Genomic DNA, 24,743 nt, shown 5'->3' on the forward strand with positions numbered 1-24,743 from the left:
TTTGTGATGGGCTCTATAGAGAGATGTGCATGTACGTTCTCCCAAATCTCTCCAGTCCTATTAAGCCAGAGCTAGTGAGCAATCTTACCATTGCCAAGGTTATTTCTTAAAACATACATATAAGACATTTCATACTTTTCGCTGCACTACGCAAACTATTTACTTAAATATTTGCCTCCCAAAGAATCAATAACTTGCATTCAGACATGAATAATGCAAAGAAAACCATTTTTCTGGATCTGAAATTAATCAAAATGTCATTTTATTTTAATTTACATTTATTTAAATATAACAATTTTTGTAGGCAAATGAAAATACATATAAGCATATTTATAACATGGTAGACATAAATATAAATGAAATGTATAACTATTTAAGACAAAATTTAACATATATTAGATAAATTGATGAGATGCTTACATTTAGGTGTAAGGTACATTAACATGGATATTGAAAAGGATGTGCTTTCACAAAAACTGCTATAAAATGTTCACATTTGTGTCAGTAATAAGTCATATTTGCTAGACTGATGCTTTATGAAAACTGTAGAGATATAATTTAATCATTCACTTCATATGGTAACATTATTTGTAAATGAAGCCTGTTTTTGTTAATAGAAATGTTCCTTTATCTTTTAAATAATGTAGCAGTTTTTTTCAACACCATGTCACATTTATTAAACAAACATGCATAACACATTAAAACTTGAATAATTCATGTACCCTTATGCACAGTGTTTAGTTTTGCTATAGCACTCTATCTTTGTGAAACATATACTTAAAATTTGGCACAGTTAATAAATCGTATTGCTACTATTCAGAACAAATGTAATTTAAATTTTACATGGCACAGAAAATACAGTTTACCTCCTCCCTTGGCAGTTTATTGACCAATGGCAGTTCTTTTCTGTTTTAGTTGGAATAAATACTGGATATTCAAGAACTAAAAGTCATATCTAGGTATTCTGCCTACACTCTGATTAGAAATTAGTTGATTTCAGTTTTTCTAGCAATAAAACATTTCCATCTGTATTGTGGCCCACAAATTTCTAAATAACGGTATCATCAGCAATAAAATGTGTCGTCATGAGATGCTTTTCTTCAGGAGCAGAGAGGTTGACAAGAAATGTGGATCTCTGCATATACTGGGAACGTACGTGGGAAGGAGAGCAAATGCCAACTAAGGCAGGAGTGGGGAAGATCTTTGGAAAGCTCATGAGCAAGCTCACGCTGAAGTAGCAGCAAGGCGGAAAACAAAGGCAGGGACGCAGGATCCCTCCAGGTGGGAAGGACTGCCGTGGGTGTAGGGAAACTGAAATGTGTCACTCAGAGAAACAGCGTCCAGAGCAGTGTTATAGCATCCTTATGTCAGCAAACTCCCACTACTTCTTAGGAAGAGTTTTCAATTTCCACGTCAATGTCTAAATCAAGAGTGAAGAAATTAAGCTAACCGGCAACAATTTCTTATCTGAATTCATTCATACGCACTTTGGAAGAAGAAAGAGAAGTACATTAATTCAAGCTTCCTCCAAACCAGAGAAGAGAACTCCTACTCAGGCTGAGGGCAGACTTCAGACTTGGCAGTACTAAGAAAAATGCCCCAGTTCTTTCTCACAGTGCTTCGGAGATTAAATTGGAGGTGTTATATTCTGAGAGCCCAGTTGCAGCAATCTCCTCCTTTCCTAAAACCCTGATTGCCTAATTTTTATATTTATTATGTGAGGGAAAGGAAGTATAACTTAAGTTCAATTTTTATACAAATATACTTAATTCTAAAAAAATAGAGCGATGCACGTAATGTTATTTTCTTTGCTTTATGATCTTTGCTCTCCCGAGGGCCTCCAAACCGTGACATGGCAAAGAACACCAAACAGGTTAAAGAAAACAGGCAAACTTTTGTTTTAAAGCTCTGACGGTGCAAACAAACATACAAATTATGAATCACAGAGTACTGAATTTTCAAGACTGAAATCATACCAGAACCGCGATAAGTTTTCGCTGACATCATAGGAGAGTAAATGGTCAGGAAGGTCACTGACGGTACCCTGCACGGCCAGCACATGTGGCGCCAAGGTGAAAGGCACGTCGCTCAGAAGCTCGGCCATTAACGAGCTGTTTTCCAGAGTCTGGCCTGCCTTATTTTCCGCCTCGGAGCCTGCTACAGTCACACTGGATGCGTTTTCTTGGCCAGTCTAAAAATACATATATATTTAAATCATTTAGACCTTACAGACTGGGAGGTTTAGTAATGGTAAATGTGACACGGATATATCAAAATGATTGGGAATATTTTATATCCTCCCCCATTTCTCAGATTAGAATGTAGCTATTTGCTTTACTTAAGAAATACATCAAAAGATCTACTAGGCTTTCCTGTGAGTCCTAAACCCGACCCTCTCTCAGGCCCCCTTCAATACACACTGGCATTCTGGCTATTTCCCTAGCCCAGATAATGTCTACAAAATCTGCCTCGGCTTTTCTCAATCTGACGTGTCCTTTCAGGTTCTACAGGATTACCAGATTCCCTGTGAAATCTTATATTAACAGTCCAAAGGGACTTTGCCCACGTCAGAATGATTATAGGGCAAATCGCCTAGTATATTATTTGGCATTTCCTTCGTGTCCTTGCTAGTTGCTGTTTCATATGCACTCATCATGTCCCCAACTAGACTTCAGCATCCTTGAGGACAAGCAGTGTATTTGACCTTTCTTTGGATTCTCTGCCTTGCCTACTTCACTGCCTTACCCTAATAGATACTTAAGAATTTACCTCGACTGTGTACCCTGAGTATAGACTGACTGCCTGACTTTCACTGGAACTAACGTGTTATGTAAGTTATTCCAGTAAGGATTGATATGTCTTATTCAATTTCTTTAACGTTGGTATACCATGCATACAGTCGTTTACCAAAAGACGTGTGCTAGGTGTTTATAGCAGCACTCTACGCAAGCCCCAAAGTGGCTCAAACCTAACTAAAATCAGTTCAGGCAAAAATTTGCTCCCCTATCCCACCTGGTATCGTGCAGAAAAATCTTCAGAGTCTTTACAGAGGCCCAGGAGGCCCTGGGGGCCTGTCCGAACTCATCCCTAGCTGGTGTCCCTGGCTCCCTCCTCTCAGCCCGACCGCCTCCTTGCCGGCGCTCATGCACTGCAGCCCACTGCTGCCTCAGTCCTTGGCTTTCCTTTCCTGCTGCCCAGGAGGCTCTTCTCCCACATACTCACTGGGCTTCCCCTCATCCCCTTCCAAGTGTTGGCCCAGTGTACTTAAACGGTGTCCTGCCCACCTCCCCTCCTCCACTCCACATCCCCTCTCTTCCTCTCCTGCTTTTTTCCTCTCCAGAGTCATTAGCACCTTGTTATATATCATAGAATTTATTCTGATTATCTTCCCTTAGAAGCTTAAGGAGTTTTTGTCTCTCGTGTTCACTGCTGTATCCCAAATGCCCAGATCAGTGCCTGGTGCTCAATAAATATTTGCTGACTGGATGAAAGCAGACGGGATTTTGCCTGTACGGGGTGTACATTATAATGCTTAGAAATCTCTAACTCTACAGGAGAATGGTATTTTGTGTAAGAAATAACCATTTTTTAAAAACTTTTTATGAAAGTAAAATACACAGAGGAAAGGGTACATCATAAGTTCACAGCTTGCTAAATTTTAACCAACTTAAACCCCTATATGCAACTGGCACCCAGACCAAGGCACACAAATGACCAGCTCCCCCAGGAGCCCCAATGGGGCTCTCTTTCACTCACAACTCCATGTCCCCACCTCCCGTCACCGTCCAGATTTCTGACAGTATAGGTTGGTTTTACCTATTTTTGTATTTTATGTGAAAGTAATCATACAGTAGGAACGCGTTTGTTTCTGGCTTCTTCTATGCAACATTGTATGTACGAGATTTATCCACATCGTTACATGTGGGATAAAAACAACACATCGTTGCATAGGAGATATATTCGGACTGTCTTGAAAGGATCACTTTGCTTGCTGTGTTGGCAGTATGCATCGGGTGTGCAGTGGCCAGGGAAGGAAGCAGGAAGACCAGCTGGGTACGAAAGATGATTGTGACGTGGATTAGGGTCGTGATGGTAAATGAGAGAGGAAACAGTCAGATTTTGGATAGATTAAGGGTAAGGCCAACAGGATATGCTGACAGAATGGATGTGGGGTACAAGAGCAAGAGTGGACTCAGGAGGAAGCCCAAGGTTTTGACCTGAGTGAAAAGCGTGTCAGGGGAGCAGGGTTGAACAGGGCTATTGAGTTCGGGTTTGGACGTTCCAGGTACCTAACAGACACCCAAGTGGGGCTGTTGGTAGGCAGAGGGATATAATTTGAGTTGGAGCTGGGTGAGATCTGTTTGGGAAACTCTGACTGGTGTGTGTTTAAAAAGAGGATGAGAGGGAAGAAAGTGAAGACAAATTTGAGAACAGGCTATTTTTCTAGACATTATGCCATAAATGGAAAGAGATATGGGCCAATAGCTGGAAAGAGATGTGGAGTCAAGTGAGGTGTCTCTTCATTTTATTTTCTGTTTTGTAAGTAGGCTGAAATAATGGCAGTTCATATGCTAATGAGAAGCTCACAAGAAAGGAAACATCTTGCAGAGTCTGGAGAGGAGAAGCTGCTCTCTTCACAGGCATCACCCAACACATAAAACAGAGACCCCCCAAGAAATATTTGGTTAGTGAATGACTTCAAATTAACAAAGTTCCCAAACAAATCCCTATCAAGAGTGGTCTTATAACTTTATGTCAAAATAAAACACTAGAGTCCTTTCTTAGGACTGCAAATAGAACAAAAGGAATGATACCCTATTATGACAAAGCTTATTTGAAAGATCCAACATGCAGTGGACAGAACCTGCCTCCTGAAACCTAACTGGGACTTCACTGCTAGTGTCTGTGGGTCAGCCGAGAGCTCAGGTAGCAATGATGCCACAACTTCAGCCTCTGTAAAGAGCTTCACCACGTGCTGCTTTCTTCAAGATTAAGTATGCGCCAAGGGCTTTGGTCATGATGGAGCAGCAGGGCCGGCCGGGTGTTTAAGAGCATAGATTCTAGAGCCACACAGCTTGGATGCAAATCCAAGGTCTCCTGCTTATTAATAAGCAAATGGCCTCGGACAAGTTACTTAGTTTCTCTGTGCCTCAGTGTCCTTAGCTGTATAATGAGATCAATAATAGTACCTATTTCATAGGATTATATGCGAATCAAATAATGCTCGTAAGTTAAAGTGAATAAATAAAATTTTTAGAAATATCAGCTCCCATTTGGCTTTAGATAAAGTCTAGGCTCCATCCATCTCTTTTGCTTTTGACATTCACTGGGGGTTTGAGTAATCTTCCCTTCCCCTCTCTGGTTCTATCTTGCCTTCTCTTTTAATCTCAGGTGCAAATGTTCCCTAGATCTGTTAGTCGCATCCTATACTTGAACTTTCTTCTGTTTCTCCCTGTGTACAGAATGTTCTCCAGTTTAATTAGCCAAATCAATTCCCTTCTTAAAGAAAAGCATTCTTGAAATCTCACCTCCACTAAAGCACTTTGTTGTCTAAACACAAAGCTTCTAGGGTTTCCCTCTCCAGCAGCAATATTTGTTTCTTTGTTCATGCTTTTATGAATCGTCATCCCTTTTCCAAGTCATTCTATCTGCCAGAATGTAATTCCTTGAGGACAAGACTATGTCAAACTATATTTAAAACAATAAATGAATTGAGATGTGGTTTCTTTTTCAAGTTCTGATAAAACTGCCACACGACCAGAAGGGGGTTACTTCACCCACCTGGGCTTCAGTTCTCTCTTCTGTAAAATGACTGGTGAGGGACAAAAAATGATGATGATGATGAAGACAGTAACGGGCATATGTTGAACACTTATTTTGTGCTCGAGTCCATCTAAGTATCTGAAATGTATTCACTCACTTAAGTCTTAAAACAGCTCTGTGGGCTGTGTACTAATATTAGTCCCATGTTAAAAACAAGAGGGGACTAAGGCACAGAAAGGTGAAGGAAGTTGTTCCAGCTGACACAGCTTGTCTGTGGTAAGACTGAGAATCAAACCCAGTGATGTCTAATGCTAATGTACATGCTAAGATCCTGCACACGTCAGACGTGCTTTGGATAGACTGGCTGACTGAATGAACAAAGCTGCGAAAATGTAGGGGACAGTGTTAGATAATATGGCAGTTATTAACATAGCATATCTGGGCTTAACTGAGAAGAAAAAAGGACTCTAATACCTTCTACTTTTAGGAAGAAAAGACTAAGAACTCATTAAGGTACCAAATCTTAGACTGGAGGAAGGAAGAAAAACAACTGTAATTTAAAGGGATGTGTATCCCTGGCAATGACTCTACCAGAGGTCTGGGAGGGGAAAACCCCATGGACAGGGAAACAAGACTGTATGTGAGATGGCCATTATTACAACAAAGAGAATAGGAAGGTACATGGGAACACACGACAGTATTCTTTCTACCCTCTGTATATGTTTGACAACTTTCCGTAATAAAAAGTTTCCCCACATTAAATGAACTTTAAAAATACCATGGACAAAGCGTTCCACCAGATGCCTCCTAAAAGGATCTGACTTTCAGTGGTGCTGTGCGTGCTCCTCCAGCATCTACCTCCTAACAGTTGGCTAGAGTGCAATGTTACAGTCTCCAAGGAGGCGGCCTGCCCCCTTGGCAGCAGGGTGAGCGCCATGATGCAGCTGCTATTGGCACGCTGGCAGCCGGGAGAGGAGAAATTATAAGGCAAACAAGAAGCGAACGTCCCACAGAAAATGTGAGTCAAAATTCAAGGACCCCACACCCACTAAACCGGATCACTAAGTCTCCAGTTTGGCAGCCAGGGGAAGGAGAGGTGGGGGCTGAGGGCTGAAACAGGTGCATGGTCTCCCCTGCAAAAAGCAGCCGCCTCTCTTAGACACAAAGTCTTCCAATTTTTTCCATCGGCATAATAAAATGGGTCTTTAAAGGGAAGAATAACTATGTTAACCACAATAGAGCAAGAAGAAAAGAATCCATTAACCTTATGGTTAATAGCCAAATTTTTAAAAATTACTTCAAATATTATGTTTGTCAAACATTCCCTTTTTAAAACAATTTGTATTTTTCAATTACAGTGGATATACAAAATTACATTACATTACAAGTGCACAACACAGTGATTAGACATTTATTTAGATAACTTACAAAGTGATCACCCGGATAAATCTAGCACCCACCTCACACCACACACAGTTATTACCATATTATTGACTATATTCCTTATGCTATACTTTCTATGACTATTTTGAGTTTTTGTTTTCTTTTGCTATTTATAACCATACATTTTCAGTTTTTTTGTTTTTCCTCCTATGTACATTTTTATGAAAATATTGCTAACACACAACATTATATTAGTTTCAGGAGTACACAATAGTTATTCAACATTTATAGACCTAAAGAAGTGATCACCATGGTAAGTCCAGCAACCTTCTGACACTGTCCCACGCTATCACAATATTGTTGACTGTATTCTCTATGCTGTAAATTACAGCCCTATGACTTGTTTTATACCTGGAAATTTGAACCTCTTATTCCCTTTCACTTTTCCCCTCCACTTTAAAAGTTTTTCAATTACAGCTGTCATTCAATATTATTTTATATTAATCTTAGGTGTACAGCATAGTGATTGGACATTTGTATAATTTAAGAAGTGATCCCCCTGACTAGTCTAGTACCCACCTGGCACTATAGATAGTTATTACTGTATTACCGACTATATTATTTATGCTTTACTTTACATCCCCATGACTATTTTGTAACTACCAATTTGTACTTCTTAATGCCTTCACCTTTTTCACCCTGCCCACCAACCCACTTCTGTCACCCGGATAAATCTAGTACCCATCTAACACCATATATAGATGTTATAATATTATTGACTATATTCCTTATGCTATACCCTACATCCCCATGGCTACTGTATAACAACCAATCTGTACTTCTTAAACCCTTCCCCTTTTTCACCCACTTCTAAACCCCCTCCCATCTGGCAACCATCAAGATGTTCTCTGTAGCTATGAATTTGTTTCTATTTTGTTTGTTCGTTTATTTTGTTCTTTAGATCCCACATATAAGTGAAATACTATGACATTTATCTTTCTCTGTCTGACACATTCCACTTAGCACAATACTCTCCAGGTCCATCTATACCGCCGCCAATGGGAATAACCCATTCCCTTCCCTGACAGAGGAATATTCCATTGTATATGTGGACCTCCTATTCTTTATCCATTCATCCACTGATGGACACCCAGACTGCTTCCACATCTTGGCTATTGTAAACAATGCTGCAATGAACATATGGATGCACACATGTCCTCGAAATAGCATTTTGAGTTTCTTCGGATAAATACCAGGAAGTGGGATTACTGGGCCCTTCTTGTCTCTTGTTATAGCCTTTGTTTTAAAGTCTATTTTGTCTGGTATAAGTATTGCTACCCCAGCTTTTTTGTTTGTTTGTTTCCATTTTCATGAAATATCTGTTTGTCCTACTTTCAGTCTGTGTGTGTGTCTTTTGATCTGAAGTGAGTCTCTTGCAGGCAGCATATGTAAGGGTCTTGTTTTCCTACCCATTCAGCCACCCTATCTTGATTGGAGCATTTAATCCATTTACATGTAAAGTAACTGTTGATAAATATGTAGTTACTGCCATTTTGTTATTCATATTTCTGATTTTTTTTTTTTTTTTTTTTTTTTTTTTTGGTCTTAAAGATTCCTTGTAATTCTGGTTCAGTGTTGGTGAAATCCTTTAGCTTTTTCTTATCTGGGAAGTTCTTTATTTGTCCTCCGAGTCTAAATGATTGTGATAGCGTGGGACAGTGTCAGAAGGTTGCTGGACTTATCATGGTGATCACCGAGCTTTCCTGGGGAGAGTAATCTTGGTTGTAGGCCCTTGCTTTCCATCACTTTGAACATTCCCTGCCAATCCCTTTTGGCCTCCAAAGTTTCTCTTAAGAAATCAGCTGACAGTCTTATGGGAGCTCCCTTGTAAGTAACTAACTATTTTTTTCTTGCTGTTTTTAAGATTCTTTGTCTTTAAGCTTTGGCATTTTTATTGTGATGTGTCTTGGTGTGGGCCTCTTTGGGTTCACCTTGTTTGGGACTCTCTGCTCTTCCTGGGCTTGTATATCTATTTCCTTCACCAGGTTAGGGAAATTTTCAGTCATTAGTTCATCAAATAGGTTTTCAGTTCCTTGCTCCTTCTGGTACCCCTATGATGCGAATGTTAGTATGCTTGATTTTGTCCCAGAGACCCCTTAAACTCTCCTCATTTTTTTGGATTCTTTTTTCTTTTTGATGTTCTCTTTTGGTGTTTTCTGCCTTATTTTCTAAACTGCTGATTTGATCTTCTGCTTCACCTAATCTACTGTTGGTTCGCTCTAACATATTCATTTCAGTTACTGTATTATTTATTTATGACTGGTTCTTTTTTATGTTTTCTATCACCATTTTTATGTTTCCTATCTCTTTGTTGAAGTTGTCTCTGAGATCACTGGGAATCCTTATAATCAGTGTTTTGAACTCTGTGTCTCGTAGATTGTTTGTCTCCATTTTGTTTAATTCTTTTTCTGGAGCTTTGTTTTATTCTTTTGTTTTGGACATGTTTCTTTGTGTCCCTCTTTTGGCTGCCTCCCTGTGTTTGTTTCTATGTATTAGGTATGGCTCCTATGTTTCCTGCTCTTAGTAGAGTGGCCTTATGTAGTGGGTGTTCTATGGGGCCCAGGGGCACAGTCTCCCTGGTCATCCAAGCTAGGTTCTCCAAGTTGGTTCCTTGTGTGGGTTGTGTGTACCCTCCTGTTGTAGTTGAGCCTTGGTTGCTGTTTGAACGTCCTTAGGCTGATTGTTTGTGAGGACTGGCCATGACTACAGTGGAGGAGCTGTTGTGTAGGGGCTGACCACACAGAGCAAAATTCACTTTAGCAGGACCCAGTATGCCCTTTAGGTGTGTCATCCCCAGAGGTGGCTGGGTGATGCTCTGGCTGGGTTGGAAGCTGGATACCAGGTGTACCAGTCGTGGGGCCTCCTGGGAGGGGCCCCATTGCAGGCCAAATTCAGCCGCAGCCTGTTTCCTGCCTGGAGCCACCTGGCATGAGCTACAAAGCAATGCACAGATGGCCACCACTCATGCCGGGCTTGGAGGTGTCTCAAGAGGCCAAGCTGTGAACCAAGACTGGCTGTCACTAGTGCTGGGCTTATGGGACACACCGAAGCCAGATGCTGCTTGTTTGGGTTTTGTGAACCTCTGAGAGATATTTAGGAAAGTCTGCAGCGTGAGCCAAGAAGGCATTTATACAGAAAAGTCACTGGAAATGACTTGGGTGGGCCCACAAGTTGGGTGGGGTGGGATCTCAGGGAATCACAGCGAATGAACAGTGTTGGCCAGGTTGATGGAGACTCAGATATGGTGGCCTCCTGCATCTACATGCCGGGAGTGGGGAGGACTCAGAGACAATGGCTTCCTCCAGGTCTTCTGTCCGGGAGAAAGCTGCACTCTCTAGCCCTCGCCTTGAAGCCAGACCATTCAGATCCTCCTCATATGTCCCTGGCGCCTTTTGAGCTGCTGCTCCAGCACTGGAGCTCACAGCCAGTGAGTCTATATATAAGCCCACGTACAGGCCCTTTAAGAGGATCATCTGGGACTCTAGCTGCCCTTCTCTCACTCAGCCACGATCACTGCTGGTTTTCACAGCCAGAAGTTATGGCAACTTCTCTCCCTGGCACTGGAACCCTGGGCTGGGGAGACTGGTGTGAGGCTTGAACCCCTTGCTCCTCTGGGGGAGGGAGGCACCTCTGCAGCTGAGATATCCCTCCTGGTCACATGCGAGTGTAGGACAAGCCCGCTCTGTGTCTCTGCTTCTCCTACCAGTCTTGAGGTGGCTTCTTCTGTGTGTCCGTATTTGTAGGGCTTTGGTTCAGCAAGACTTCAGGCGATTCTCAATGATGCTTTTTCTGTAGTTTAGTTGCAATTTTGATATGGTTGTGAGAGGAGGTAAGCACAGCATTTACCTACTCCACCATCTTGACCAGTTCTCCAAAACATGTTCTTTATTTTTGTGGTTAATCCTGTTCACAGAAGTGCTGCTATGATAATATTCCTGAGTATAAATTCCTTGATATAATGTAGCTTTAATACTTCTTTTTCAAATGAGCGTTTTCCCTTATGTGGTTTAAGTATGAGTATACCATGTCATAGTGTCTATTTTTTTTTTTAATCTTAGGCAGAAAATAAATTTCCCTATCAAGATGATTACAACAAAGTTTAGAGTTAATTAGCTGTTTCCATGTTTGTATAAAAAGTATTTCTTGTTCATCAGTTAACCTGTTAAAAGTGGATTGAGCAAGTTTATCTTGTGTTCCTCACATTGTGTTATCTGTGTTTCAAATAATTCCAAAAGGTTTCTAAGCATTATTCCTCCCTTTCTTGCAGAGGGGCTGTAAAGACTCATGAGGCTCAATCTGTAAAATCTTTTCAGAGCTTAGGGAAAAACACACTCCAAGAATACCAGGCAGAGCATACTTTTTAGTAAAGCCTCCGAAAAACCAAGTCACTTCCCTGGAGCAGAAGGCTAGTGGCACCCTCGTGAACCTCACTCCTAGGTGTTTGAAAGCAGGAAATGCAGGTTTAAGGACAACTACATTTTTTTTTTCTGGCACAAAAGCCCCAATAACCACCCTGAAATCTAGGAAGGGGTGCCAACTTTGAAAACCCAAATAACAATTTGGAGATTTCATCTACTTGGCCATACCCGCCTAATGAATGAATATTTTATTAATATGAACATCACCCATATTTGGCATCTTTTATAACCTCCTGCTTTTTTTCTGCAACCCATGCCTCTGATAAGGAGAGATAAAATAGTATCCTATAAAAGCAAAATATTGAAGCATTCACATTTAGAAACCAACCTTAAGCAAAACAGTTACAGAACCTATTAAAAGAACATGAAACCAGGTATAAAACACCCACCTAACATATTCCATTTACATGCAAAGAAGGGAGCTATAGCAAGCATATTTCTAGAAAACGAGTTATAGTGAGAAGAAGTAATAGCAAGCTCTGGCTGTCTATGCTGTTAAATTCTAATGTCTATAAATAAAAGACATGTTTCTTTGAACAATAGCCTGAATAGGCAACACTGTCACTTTATCTCCCCAGATAACTATCCATTCTATTCTGGCTTCAGCTGGTATCTGCTTGCATTACATCAGCTTCTTGATGGGAGTGGGGTGGGGGGTAAATCTGAATCCGAAGCATCAGGGCACAAGAGAAGGTGATACAAGCAATGGCATAATTAAGGCAGTTCTCAAGCCTCTTATTTTTTCTAAAAAGCTGGTTGCTAATAAATGTTTGGCTAGCTGATAAAAGCCAGAGGATTGGTCTCTTACACCTATGTTAAGTCTTAAGCAATAGTCTCTCCTTTCACTTGGGAGAAATTATGTTGAAAAGATAGAGACTGTTTCTGATTTTTCTGCAAATCCCCACTACCCAGAACAGGAGTACCTGCACGTGACAAGTGGCACTGAATATGGTCCACTCGTTTCTCAGAAATTTTAGGCACCCAGACCTGATTTGTAAATTGCGGGATTAGACCAAAGACACAAAGAGCCCATAACACTTTACCACTGAGGGGGAGAAAGCTGAATTGACTGAAAACCTGTGTGTACCATGTGACCTGGGCTTCTAATCCCAGAATGCTACATATTTGAGTAGCAAACTAAGTGGCTAGACTAGAAAGAGATTTTCTTTATTCTCCTTCCTTTCTGATCTCCGACATCATTTCAGGTTCAATTTTGGTTCATAATTTTTTCCCAGCAGTTTGTTCTCTTTCCTCTTCTTTCTTTTTCCCTCAGTATTTCCACCTCCTTGTGCTGCCTGCTTCTCCCATCTTTCTTAAAAAAGAAAGAAAGGAAGAAAGAAAGAAAGAGAAAGAAAGAAAAAAAAGCTCTCCTGACTTCCTCTTTTCAGAACTCCAGCTGAATATATACAAGTGAAGAAGGGGAAGGAAGCCGGCTGTCACTTGCTTCTGTAATCTGTTCCATGAATTCTTGGAAAAGTGGCTTGACTGCAGCCGGAAAATCTGTGCAAGCCAACTCGAGTGGGGGAGCAGTGGAAAGAGGAAAGAAGCATTTAAGGAAAGGAACCAGCAAGAAACAGTGTGTTCAATGCAGGATCCTGTTTATACTGGTTTTGAAAATATAAAAGGCTGTTCCAGTGATTTAAAAAAACATTTTTTTTAAAGTTCGTTTATAGAAATTCGTATCTCTAACCTTAAACTGACCAGAAACCTCCTGTTTTCCCAGTAGGGCTCCCCACCTCCTTCTTCACAGGACGCATTTCACCCTTTCTCTTCTCTAGCCCTACATGACATCTCCCTCCTCGCTGTCAGCAGGTGGGCCAGACTCCTACTTAACAGAGAAAACAGGAACCACTGCGTGAGGCTCTCGTCTACCTTCTACACCCCCAAAAATGTATTTGCGTTTGTACCCATCTGTGCTTTGGGCAAGCTGCCCTCTTCCTACCCACAGCTTACCCTCTCCCCTGGTGCTCCACACCCATCCGGTCCCCATTCTTCAAGGACATGGCTGTGTCAATTAGAAGGCTTCTCCTAATTGCTGATCTTTCATATAATCAATTCACCACTCACAGAAAATTCTCCTTAAGTCTGTATCACTCATGCAACGTGGAGCTCCCACACTATCTTTGCACTTTTCTTCACAACCAGGCTGACACCACTGTTGACTGGCTTTCTGCTCCACTGTTCACCCCTGCCATGTGTCTTCTGTCTCTGTCCCTCTGACACTGCCTTCTCCAAGGTTACTAATAATCACTCTTTTGCTAAACTCAGAAGAGGTTTTGAAGTGCTCATCTTACATGACTTCTTTGTGGCACTGAAGACTGGTGACTCTGGGTTTTTATTTCTTGGCTTCTGTGCCACCTCTTAGTTTTGCCTTCTATCTGTCTATTCTTTTGCCTAGTTCTGACTTGATGGTCTGCTCCAGGGCCTCGTTTCTGTTCCTTTATTCTTCTTAGTCTCAACACACTTCCCTGGATGAGCTTATCCATATCCATGCCGCCGAGTGGCTTACTCCTCCACTCCCCAAACGTAAGTAAGTATACAGATACGTGCACGTGCACACACACACACACACACACACACACACAAACCCATCTCTAACCCAGGTTTCTATCTAGAGCTCCTAACCCATATGTTCAACTCCCATTATAGACTTTTTTTTTTTTGGATATTCCATAGGAATCTTAAACTCAACATGTTCTAAACCTGGCTCTCATCTCCTTCCCAAGTGTACGCTCAAGTTAATGTTCTTTTAATATTTTCTGTGTCAGTGAAGGGTACCAACCTGGTTGCCCAACACACAAACCTGAATTATCCTTGACTTCTCTCTCCCTGTCACTTCCTCCATCCACTCCATCCAGCAAATAACCAAGTCCTACTGACTTTGCTGTTTTTAATGTCTCCCCGAATTTCATGTTTCTTTGCAGGTCCGCCGTCACTCTCTTCTTGCAGGCCATTGTGGTCTCCTGCCTTGGATGTCACAAGCGTTTCCCACATGTGGCCTTGCTCCCTACACTATGTGTCCCTATCACAGTGTCCCCATTACCGGGGGTACCTGAAACGCAGGCTTTTCCTTTCTTAAAACTCCTCAATGCCTTCAGAGAAAAGAATAATCTCCTACATAAGGTGTGTGTGATCTGGCCTTGCTTACCCTTCCAGTTTCTTTTATTATTCTTTACGCCATCTTTAGCAAGGTATTGGCTCTTATCTAAACATGCCAGGCTCTCTCGTCAGCTCTGAGCCTTGGCTTATTCAATTACCTTGGCCTAAATTAAGACACCTTTCTCTCTTCTTCTACTCCTTTCATCTTGCCTATTTCAACTTGCCCTTCAAGGTGCACATCAACACTCTTTTAGAAATATTTCCTCAAGTAACTCCTCAAACCTGGGCCCAGCGCCTGTCTTTGTGTTCCCATACAGCCTATATCATATATCGCCTCTCTAACAGTACATGTCATATATCACCTCTCTAACAGGATATGTCATGTATCACCTCTCTAACAGTATGTGTTATGTATCACCTCTCTGTCAGTATACATCATCCTGGAATAGAATTCTTTGTCACTCTCATGAAACTGTGGGCAGCTTAAAGTCAGGAACAATAGCTTTTCTCTCCATTTCCCTAGCAATCAGAGCAATGCCAGGCTCATAATAGGTGATCAATACATGTCTATTGAATGACGAAAAACTTTAAATTTCTTCATAAACTTTGTATTCACATTTATTCAGAGTAAGCTAAATTATGATGTTGATTCTGGATTTCTGCATTTGTTTGTTTTTCCCCTAATGAGATTTTACCAACTGTTGTTTTACATTATCACCAACGTGGTGAACCATGTTTGGTTCACCATTAAATACAGACAGACCTGAACCTAGTTTGAGACTCCAGCTACACCCATTTCCTGAAGAATGAGATGGTTTGTTCTTGACTTGCCAAATGAACAGCCTCACAAATATGTCTCCCAAAGGAAGTTCAGTGAGGTCCTGCTACAAGGTAGATGGAACTGTTTGAGAAATATTTTTACCACAGACCCACTTTCACTGAGAGAGGGAAAGAAGCTAACCTTATGTATTCCAAATTCCCCTTGAAATACTGTCTTGGTCCATTCAGGCTGTTATTTTTAAAAACCGTAGACTGGGTTTCTTATAAACAACAGAAATTTATTTCTCACAGTTCTGGAGGCTGGGAAGCTCAAGATCAAGGAACCAGCAGATTCAGTGTCTGGTAAGGGGCCGCTTCCTGGTTCCTAGACTGCTTTTTGCTATGACATCACCTGGGAGAAGGGGCCAGGCATCTTTTACAAGGGCACTAATCCCATCTATGAAGGTTCTACCCTCATGACCTAATCACCTCCCAAAGGCCCCTCCTCCAAATACCCCCATACTGGAGATTAATTTCAACATAAGAAGGGGGGAAGGGCACGTTCAGTCTGTAGCGTCAGCCTGCCATACACAGCTCTTCTCTCCCAGGAACCAGTGTTTCTCCACAACTCGGCAGTACAGTCTGAAGGAGCTGCAGGGGAGCCTGCGTTTGGGGGCAGGGAAATGGGGGCAGGACCAGCAACAGGATGGTGAACTAGGTGAGCCTTGTAAGGCTCAGAGATGAGAGCTGAAAAGGAGGGTAGGAGAAGGCATGGGTAAGTAAAACCCCATTGATTTAATTTCCATTCACCTCGGTTAAAGGGAAAGAAAAGCTTCCCTTTCTTCTCCGGTTTCCGTAAAGAGGGATGTTTCTCTAAGCATGTTGGCCTCCGGCCCCAGCCCCTATTCCTCCCAAGAGTGAGTTGCCTGGTTGGTGGATGACAGCCACAGGTCATCCATATAGTTGTGGAGAAACACTGGTTCCTGCGAGAGAAGAGCTGTGTATGGCAGGCTGATGCTACAGACTGAACGTGCCCTTCCCCCCATTCGTACGTTTCTAGATGAGGGAAGCTAAACCATCCAAGGTCCTGAGGCCTGGGCAAAGCCTCTTTCTCCTCTTCTCTCTACGTGGACCATGGGAGACAAGTAAACAGAACGTCTGCTGTGCTGACTGAAACTTCCCACACAGGTCTAGACATGGGTTACGGAGAGCATGGAAGTCCCATTTTTAGCTGCGTCCTCCAACCTAGGTGGCCTCAGTCCACAGGGGGCCATCCTGTTTATCTGTCTGCTGCCTCTTTCGTCTTATTTCTCCATTGGCTCAGGATGCAGGTGAGGAAGGGGTGCTCTTTATTAGGACATTAAGACCCCCACCAATTGCTACTTCCCAAAGCAACTCCATTTACACCAGCACAGAGAGGCATATTAACCACACCAAACAACAAAGTCACGCAGACGTCAGAAGATCTGAAAGTTAAACACACAACAAAACTAACAGTTTTCAAAAGTTATAATGCCGAATCATGCTCTATAAAACTTATGAGTATGATTTTTATTACTTTCATCATTCAGTTAAATCCGTGGGAGCAGCAAGGTTCTAATCTGAATCTTGGGGAAATGACAACTAACATTTGTTTAGTGCTTTACACAGTTTTCGAAGTAGTTTCACATACGTTATTTCATTTGAGCCTCACAACCCACAAAATTTGATAGGGAAGCTATTGTTTCTCCTCTTATCTTCTGAGGCTCAAAGCTTCGTGATTATCTAAGGTCACACCACTACTAACTGGCAGGAACTTATATCCTGGGTCTTATTTACAATCCAGTGCTCCCCTTCTGATGTAAAGGCCATCATCGAGGGAAATCATTTTAAAGCTCGCTTCCCCCGCCACACCCCCAAGGGCTCATCGTTAGCAATTTCTCTGTGGACAAGGGTTATCCAGGGTAGAGGATGAAGGTCCAAAAATAAAGACTGTTCCGCTATAGAAACTGAGTTTTAAAGTAACGGTTCAACTAAGCATGTTATTACGAGGTTAAATCTACCACGCAGGGTACAATGTGTAATAGCTTAAAAAACTGTAGCATCTGATCACAGTCAAGGTTACACAATTGCTTAAGCTTTTGTGTGTGAATTCTTCAAGCTTATTATGTACACCACAGGTTTGAGAAATTTGATATACCTTATCAGTCACACTAGAGTCTACTTCCCATTTACTTAGCTTTATTTATATAGCTTTATTTAAAATATCTATTCAACTTCTTCAAAATGCAATGCAACAAGATCGTATTTTTTTCCAGATAATTTCAAAGGAAAACAATGAAAAATGATCTTGCACATCTCCTCAGTACACTGAATATTAATTTCACTCAAATGATTAATTTTCATTTTGTAAAACAATAAATTACTTCAACTGTCTGCATATGTAATAAGAAAGAAAATGAAATACTTTCTATTTTTAAAGCTGGAAAGAAAATATAAATATTTATATTATACTCATTTATTTTTATATAATTTGATAGACATCACTTCTGTGATACTGATTGAATGCAAATAAAGAGCATAGGATACTAGTAGGAAATACAGAAATAAAGTAAATCTAACAATATTAAGTGGTAGCTACATGCTGCATCTTTTTTTGGTGTGTGCTTTGATGGAATGAACATTTGACAAATTCATAACCTAAGTATGATACATATTTTTAATGATATTTAATATATCATAAAAATAAAAATAATTATTTTATGTTAAGGTTGTTATTGAAGACAGAAAGCTAAAATGTTTTTGTTGCTCTTAATCTATATTGAAAAGTTTATTTTTTCACTGTTTCCACCATTATTCAAAAACATAAATATATAATTTTTAGTATGTACTTAGAATTGTCATGTCCATATCCAGAATTCAAAGATTAATCAGTAGGATCTCTTATTCACCCTGCATATAAATATCTTTCTAATCTGAGGAAACAAATAATTCTTTAAGAAACAGGAAAAGATTAGATAAAAAAAAAAAAAGCCTTATTTTTTTTGCAATTTGAATTTAATGTATGGAATAGTCCACATACTTGGAAATACTGGTGAATACACAACTGTATATTTTCATATACAAAGTGAAAGAAAATGCATCATAGTAAGTTAAGAAAGGAAGCTAGTTAAATTCCACTCAGAGAGCATATGAGTAATAGTATTACCTACTCGCAGCACCTAACCCGGAACGCCACTAGAAAAGCAGCATTTGGTAAACTGAAGAGGTGAGCAGAAAGCTGTGTCCCTTGCCATTGGCTTTCATTTGCAAAAGGGTTGTATTTCAAAATAGAAGATGGGGTTGGAAAAGTAAATACAGCTGTGTTTTCTCCACCCCGGAGTGAGAATGAATGGCAGGAGGCTGTGTCCCTTCTAGGTGCACACTCAGAGCCCAAAGGACAGTGCTATTATTTCACTTAATGGCCAACTCGAGATGATTTTATTTTTATCGTGGTAAAATGTATACAACATGAAATTTCAGTGGCATTAAGTACATTCACAATGTTGTGTAACTATCACCACTATCCATCACTAGAACTTTTGCATCATCCTAAACAGAAACTCTGTACCCAATGAACAACTCTCCATTCCTGCTTTACCCCAGTCCCTGGTTATCTCTATCGATTACACTTTCTATCAATTTGCCTATTCTAGGTACCTCATATGAATGGAATCATACAATGTTTATGCTTTTAGTGTCTGGCTTATTTCAATAGTATAATGTTTGCAAGGATCATATATGTTGTATCATGTATCAGAACTTTATTCCCTTTTAAGACTGAATATTCTATTGTATGTATATACCATATTTTGTTTATCCATTCACCTGATGATAGACATTTGGGTTGTTTCTACCTTTTGGCTATTGTAGGATCATATTTTTAAGCTAGAGTAAAATCAACCAAGTGGAAAATCTAGGAAATAATTCTAAAAGGGCTGTCAAGATTCAATGAGTACAGGAATGAAGAATATTTAAGTATGTGGAGGAAAGTTAGCAAGAGCCTGAAGTGAGGGAAAGAAACCATGGTTCCTGCTTATTTTGAATTGTAATGTTTTTAGGTGTAATAAATTTGTACACTTTTATAATACATACTTTGCTTGGCTTTAAAAAATCATAATTAAAATAGGCCTTGCCAACTTAATATTTTATGAATTAAAATCTGAGTATAACTGATGGTATTTCAATCCTATTTGAAACAGCTCCATAATCTATAAGACCTTCCACAAGCACTATAATTATTTTATTTGTAATTACAAGGGTACAAGAGGTCGTTATCTGCTCTTGTGGAAAGTCTACGCAACAAAATGGAGAGTGAATAATGCTAAGAAATGACTAAAAATGAAAAGCCACAATCATGTCCAAAAAAAATGAGAGGAAAAATTTAAATTCACATAGCTTAATACATTTTAAAAATTTAATGAAAACAATTTTAAATGCCTCAACAGAGTATGTAAGTGACCTTGGAATTTCTCAACAAAACAAAACAAAACACAACATAGTGTGCTTGAGAAATGTTTTCAGATTAATAACAGAAAAGCTGACTAATGTATAATCGATTCTTAGGGTCATCCTTTTTCAAGATTTCTAAGTTTTTAGGGAGAAAGAAGGTAATTATCAGAATATATACTGTTAGTTGCACATCAAGATGAAAATTAATCTGTAAGATTAATTAGTAGAAAGAATACTAGATCCAAGTCCCAGTGATCCCTGCCTCTATCTAAACCATGTAACCTTAAACAAATCATTTAACTTTTCTGTTTCAATCAACTCCTCTGAAATAGGAGATAAATTGGACCAGATGAATCATTTCTAAAGTGCCATGATCCCATGTAGATTTAGACCCCATATCTTCTGCACTAGTAAAAATTCTTAAGGGAATACCACTGAAATCAATATAAATGATAGCAATTAAAAGAAAGTATCAACTGATGGGTACACATCTTGAGAAGAAACTCCTAACTCAAAAGGATAGTTCCAAAGTTTGAAAAGGATTCCTATCATGGAAGAATACCTAACTTCTCACTGCTCTTGATTATGACAAGAAACAAAATAAGGATGTAGGAACTAAATAAAAATATAGGCAACTGTCAATCTTCCAACAGGGTATGGTCTAAAAATCACCACTATAATTATTAAGAACTCAGAATGTATTTTCTCAGGCTAGTGAGTCCACAATAGAGATGAAATCCTATATATTTGCAATAACTAAATGTAGGAAAATTATAATAGTAGTATGACAATCAGAATAACAAATTAAATTAAACCTATTAAAATTATCTTGAATGTCAGTGCTTGAAAAATGCAAATTTAGTTGTAGGAGCTGAACAGTGGTAGAAAATATCCAAGATACTTCAGAGCACTTTTAAAACTGCTGGTCTAGGTTTGTTGTGCGATTCTTTTCATTAGAAATATCTCTAGGAAATTTGGAGAGTTGTGTTCTCAGATATTTTTTTGTTTCATCCCATACACAGTAAAGTGACAGAGGAAAATTTTCCTGAGGTTAGTGGCAAAATCTGGTAAAGAGGAGGGGATTAAGACAGATGTTTATGTGTATGAAAGAAAGCTGTTCACTGGCGGGGGGCATGACTGGTTATCAAAGTGGAAGTCTCAGCACAATCCATCTCCTAACTGACAGAAAGGGAAGATGGGATGTGATGGGGAAAAGCCTCACATAGTTCCTTTTTGGCCACCAGGTGACTTCACCCTGGGTCCCCTTGGGTTTCATGATGGACAAACCAGGGAATAGGCCTCATGAAAGGTGGAAGGAAGTAGGTAGCTCTCTAGGGACCAACTGTTTGCATGGCGGTTCTTGATAGTCTGAGCGCTAGTTTTCAAAGGTCTGGTATTTCAACAGTCTCTAGGCCATGGATTTTCAGAGCCTAGTACAAATTTTCCTTTGGTCTTCTGGAAATAAGTGCTATGGCTTCAACAGCCAAAGTGGCTTAAAAACGAACACCTATAATTTCCAAAAGTGTTCTTAAATGTATAGCAGCTACACTCAAGAGTCCCACGGAGCTTGGTTTTCCTCCCATGCCTTCCTTCTTTGCAGGTTAGTTAATATCAGGAAGTCTCTCTGAAGAAACTAGGTCATTTATGGTCCACTCCTGAGGGTGGAAATAAGGGTTACATTTTGAGCCCTGATGTATACTAATAAGTAAATTACATTAGTTATTACTGATTCTAATTTCCTTAACGTCATTTTGAGTCAGTCTTAAGGTTCTAATATAGTGGACTTATTTCTAGTACCACAGATATCAGTTCACATTTAATGATCATTTATTTGCCAGTCACTGTTCTAAGGTCTTTACCTATGTTATGTCATTTAATTTTTCCTTTATGATGTAGGTACTATTTTCATCTCCATTTAATCGGTGGGAAATGCTGAGACACAGAGAATTCAGTCTAACTCTGAAATTACTTTCTTAGTCACTATTCTATGCTGCCTCCCAAATCCAACACAGTCTAGGGGAACTTAACTCCAAGCCTTTTTAAATGCAGGGCAGTTGTTTCAAAGACTGAAAAGCATCTTCTCCTTCAGAAAGGATTGCAGAATACTGTCCTAATGATCATACTTTTTCTCTCAAAACAAATCAAGTAAACAAAAACACATGGAATGTGGAGGATACCAAGTTTTTTTAAAAAATAGAAAAAAAACCTCGGGTGTTGTATTATGTGTCATTTTTATATCCAGCTGGATATGCTAATTCTATGTGGATCTTAGAAACCCTGAAATTACAGACTGTTTAGACTATTTTAATCCGTAAAACACTGCTGTGATGCCTGAATAATGTAGTATTTTTAAAATAACCTTTTTACCTTAACCAAATATATTCTAGTTAAATTTAACTAGAATTTATTCAATGAAGATGACTCTTTCTAAGAAAAGCCCTCTGTGGCCAATTGTCCAGTGACACAGGGACTGGATGCATTCAACAGCCCATATTCTGCAGTCCCTGGCACTTGGTAAGCAAGGACAAAAAGGTGTTAGGTGGTTGGGACCTGGGCTGCAATCTGTTCTTAGGAAAAAAAGAAGATACCTTGCCTTCTACAGGCTCAAACACATGATCTGGGCCCATTTAACATGATTCTTGAACCAACTATGCTAAGAGATTATATCACAGGCAAGAAAAGAGTATGAGAACATTTCCGGGACTCAATATAGTTGCAAACTTCTGGGTGGACCCTTAAAATGTGAAAGAAAAGGGGAAGTACATCATCACTATTTATGCCCAAAGTAGCACAAATAAAAATAGTGCTTTCATGCTCAAAGGGTACAGTTGCTTTAAAAAAGACCCATGAGTGTATTTTACTTCCTATTTGTTTAATTGCTTTGAACTAAAACCTAAACAAAAATTGATTAAAGTGAGGTAGTTCAAAATGGAACTTTCATGGTGAATGCTTAAAAAGATAAAAATATCCGTATCCTCAACTAGAAAAAGTAAAGCAAATCACAAGTTTGAAAACAATTTTAAAATTCTGAGTATATAATCACTAAGAGGAAAACACAAAAATATTTTCACTTGCACAAAAATTTACCCAGTTGATGCTATTCCTTCAGAGTCATTCTTACAACCCAAAAAGTTAGTTTGTTTTTGAAAAAGAGACCTGTATGGACAATATATGTAAAGTATATAATTTTTCAGAGCATGACGTTTATACCGTCCCCTAGTATGGTTTATATGAGTTTAAGAACAGTCAACTTTTGTAATCACGCGATAGAATAAAAACTATGACATCGATAGAATAAAACCACATGATCATCTCAATGGACTCAGAAAAAAAAAGAAAAAGTCTAATACCCTTTCATGATAAAAAGACTGAACAAATCAGGAATTGAGGGAAACTTCCTCAACTTGATAAAGGACATCTACAGGAAACCCAAGCTAACATCGTACTTAATGGTGAAAGACTAGATGCTTTCCCCCTAAGATTAGGAACAAGAAAAGAATGCCTGCTGTTGCCACTTCTGTTTAACATGTTTTTAGAGGCTTTAGCCAGGGCAATTATGCAATCAATCAATCAATAATAAATAACAGATAGATAGAGATAGGTAGTAGTATCCAGATTGGAAAGGAAGAAGTAAAACTTTCTCTATGCATAGATGACATGGTACTGTATACAGAAAAATCTAAGAAATCCACTAAAATAAGAACTAGTAAATTCAGCAAGGTTGCAGGATACAAGATTAATATACAAGTTGTATACCTATAATCTTGTAATAAACAATTCAAAAATGAAATTAAAACAATAATATTTAGGAATAAATTTAATGCAAGAAGTATAAAACTTATACTCTGAAAACTACAAAACATTGTTGAAATTAAAGAAAATCTAAATAAATGGAAAAACATCCCACGTTCATGAGTCACAAGACAATAGTATGGCAATACTTACTCTTATCTATAAAAAAAAAAAAATCAATGCAATCCATATCAAAATCCCCAACTATGTGATCTTGGAAAAGTTACCTTATGTTTCTGCCCCTTGGTTACTTAATCCTCATATGCCTCAGTTTCCTTATCTGTAATTGGGAATAATTGAACCTACTTAGTAAGATGTTGTGATGAATGAATGAATGAGAACACTGGTAAAGCTCCTTAATACAGCTTCTGGAATGCAGTAAGTACTCAATAAATGTTATTATTTCCTTGCTGACTATAATGAAGTTTGAAAATGTCAGTTAAGCCTGCCACATTCAGTATTGTCCTACATTTCTGCATAAGGAACATGCTTTATTCTAAGAAATGCAAGTAATATAAAATGTAATCATAACTTAAATAATAGGTAGACCAGTATCATTATTAAGAATTTAAGCATACAGAGTTTTTTTAAAGAACAAGGAAATTATTTTATTTCCTTACAAATTCAGAAAGTAGTTTAAATAAAGTTGGCAGTAAAATATGACTGGATTGCCACAGTATATATATAGCTGCTTAAAAAAATTTTCCTTCCAAAATACTGATAATTGACCTAATAATTCTAAAAGGAGACTTGACTTTCTAGTTGTCTTTTCCATTAAGTTTGATGACTAAATAATAAAAGAGCCAATTATAATTGGCTTCCAAACCCAGGTGGTATGGACGGACCAAGGCAGCATTCCAGTCAAGATTTCACAAATTTCTCCCTTTCCCTTTCTTTAACAATGCTCAGAGAAATAACTTCTTCTAACAAGCATTTCAGTAACAGTGAGTTTTATTGAACATATCCTCTATTGTCTTTTTTAAGACTATCAGAAGTGTC

General features: G+C 39.2%; 1 protein-coding gene and 1 long non-coding RNA gene across 3 annotated transcripts in view; one reads left to right on the plus strand and one right to left on the minus strand.

Moving 5' to 3' along the window:
• LOC117012124 (uncharacterized) overlaps window positions 1-24,743 on the plus strand; it is a 166,120-nt gene that overhangs the window by 78,864 nt on the left and 62,513 nt on the right. The gene's annotated exons all lie outside the window — the stretch shown is intronic.
• Window positions 293-24,743, minus strand: part of UMAD1 (UBAP1-MVB12-associated (UMA) domain containing 1) — a 172,277-nt gene continuing 147,826 nt past the window's right edge. The window contains exons 3-4 of one of the 2 annotated variants that reach the window (XM_033088054.1): window positions 1,977-2,191; window positions 293-1,486 (exon numbers count right to left, since the gene is read on the minus strand). In XM_033088054.1, the coding sequence (XP_032943945.1) occupies window positions 1,474-1,486; window positions 1,977-2,191 (228 nt within the window). In that variant the 3' untranslated portion in view covers window positions 293-1,473. Of the gene's footprint in view, window positions 2,192-24,743 lie in introns of both variants that reach the window. The other variant, XM_033088052.1, reaches the window with a different exon arrangement.

The sequence above is a fragment of the Rhinolophus ferrumequinum genome, chromosome 20, assembly GCF_004115265.2.
Source record: "Rhinolophus ferrumequinum isolate MPI-CBG mRhiFer1 chromosome 20, mRhiFer1_v1.p, whole genome shotgun sequence".
NCBI lineage: Eukaryota > Metazoa > Chordata > Mammalia > Chiroptera > Rhinolophidae > Rhinolophus > Rhinolophus ferrumequinum.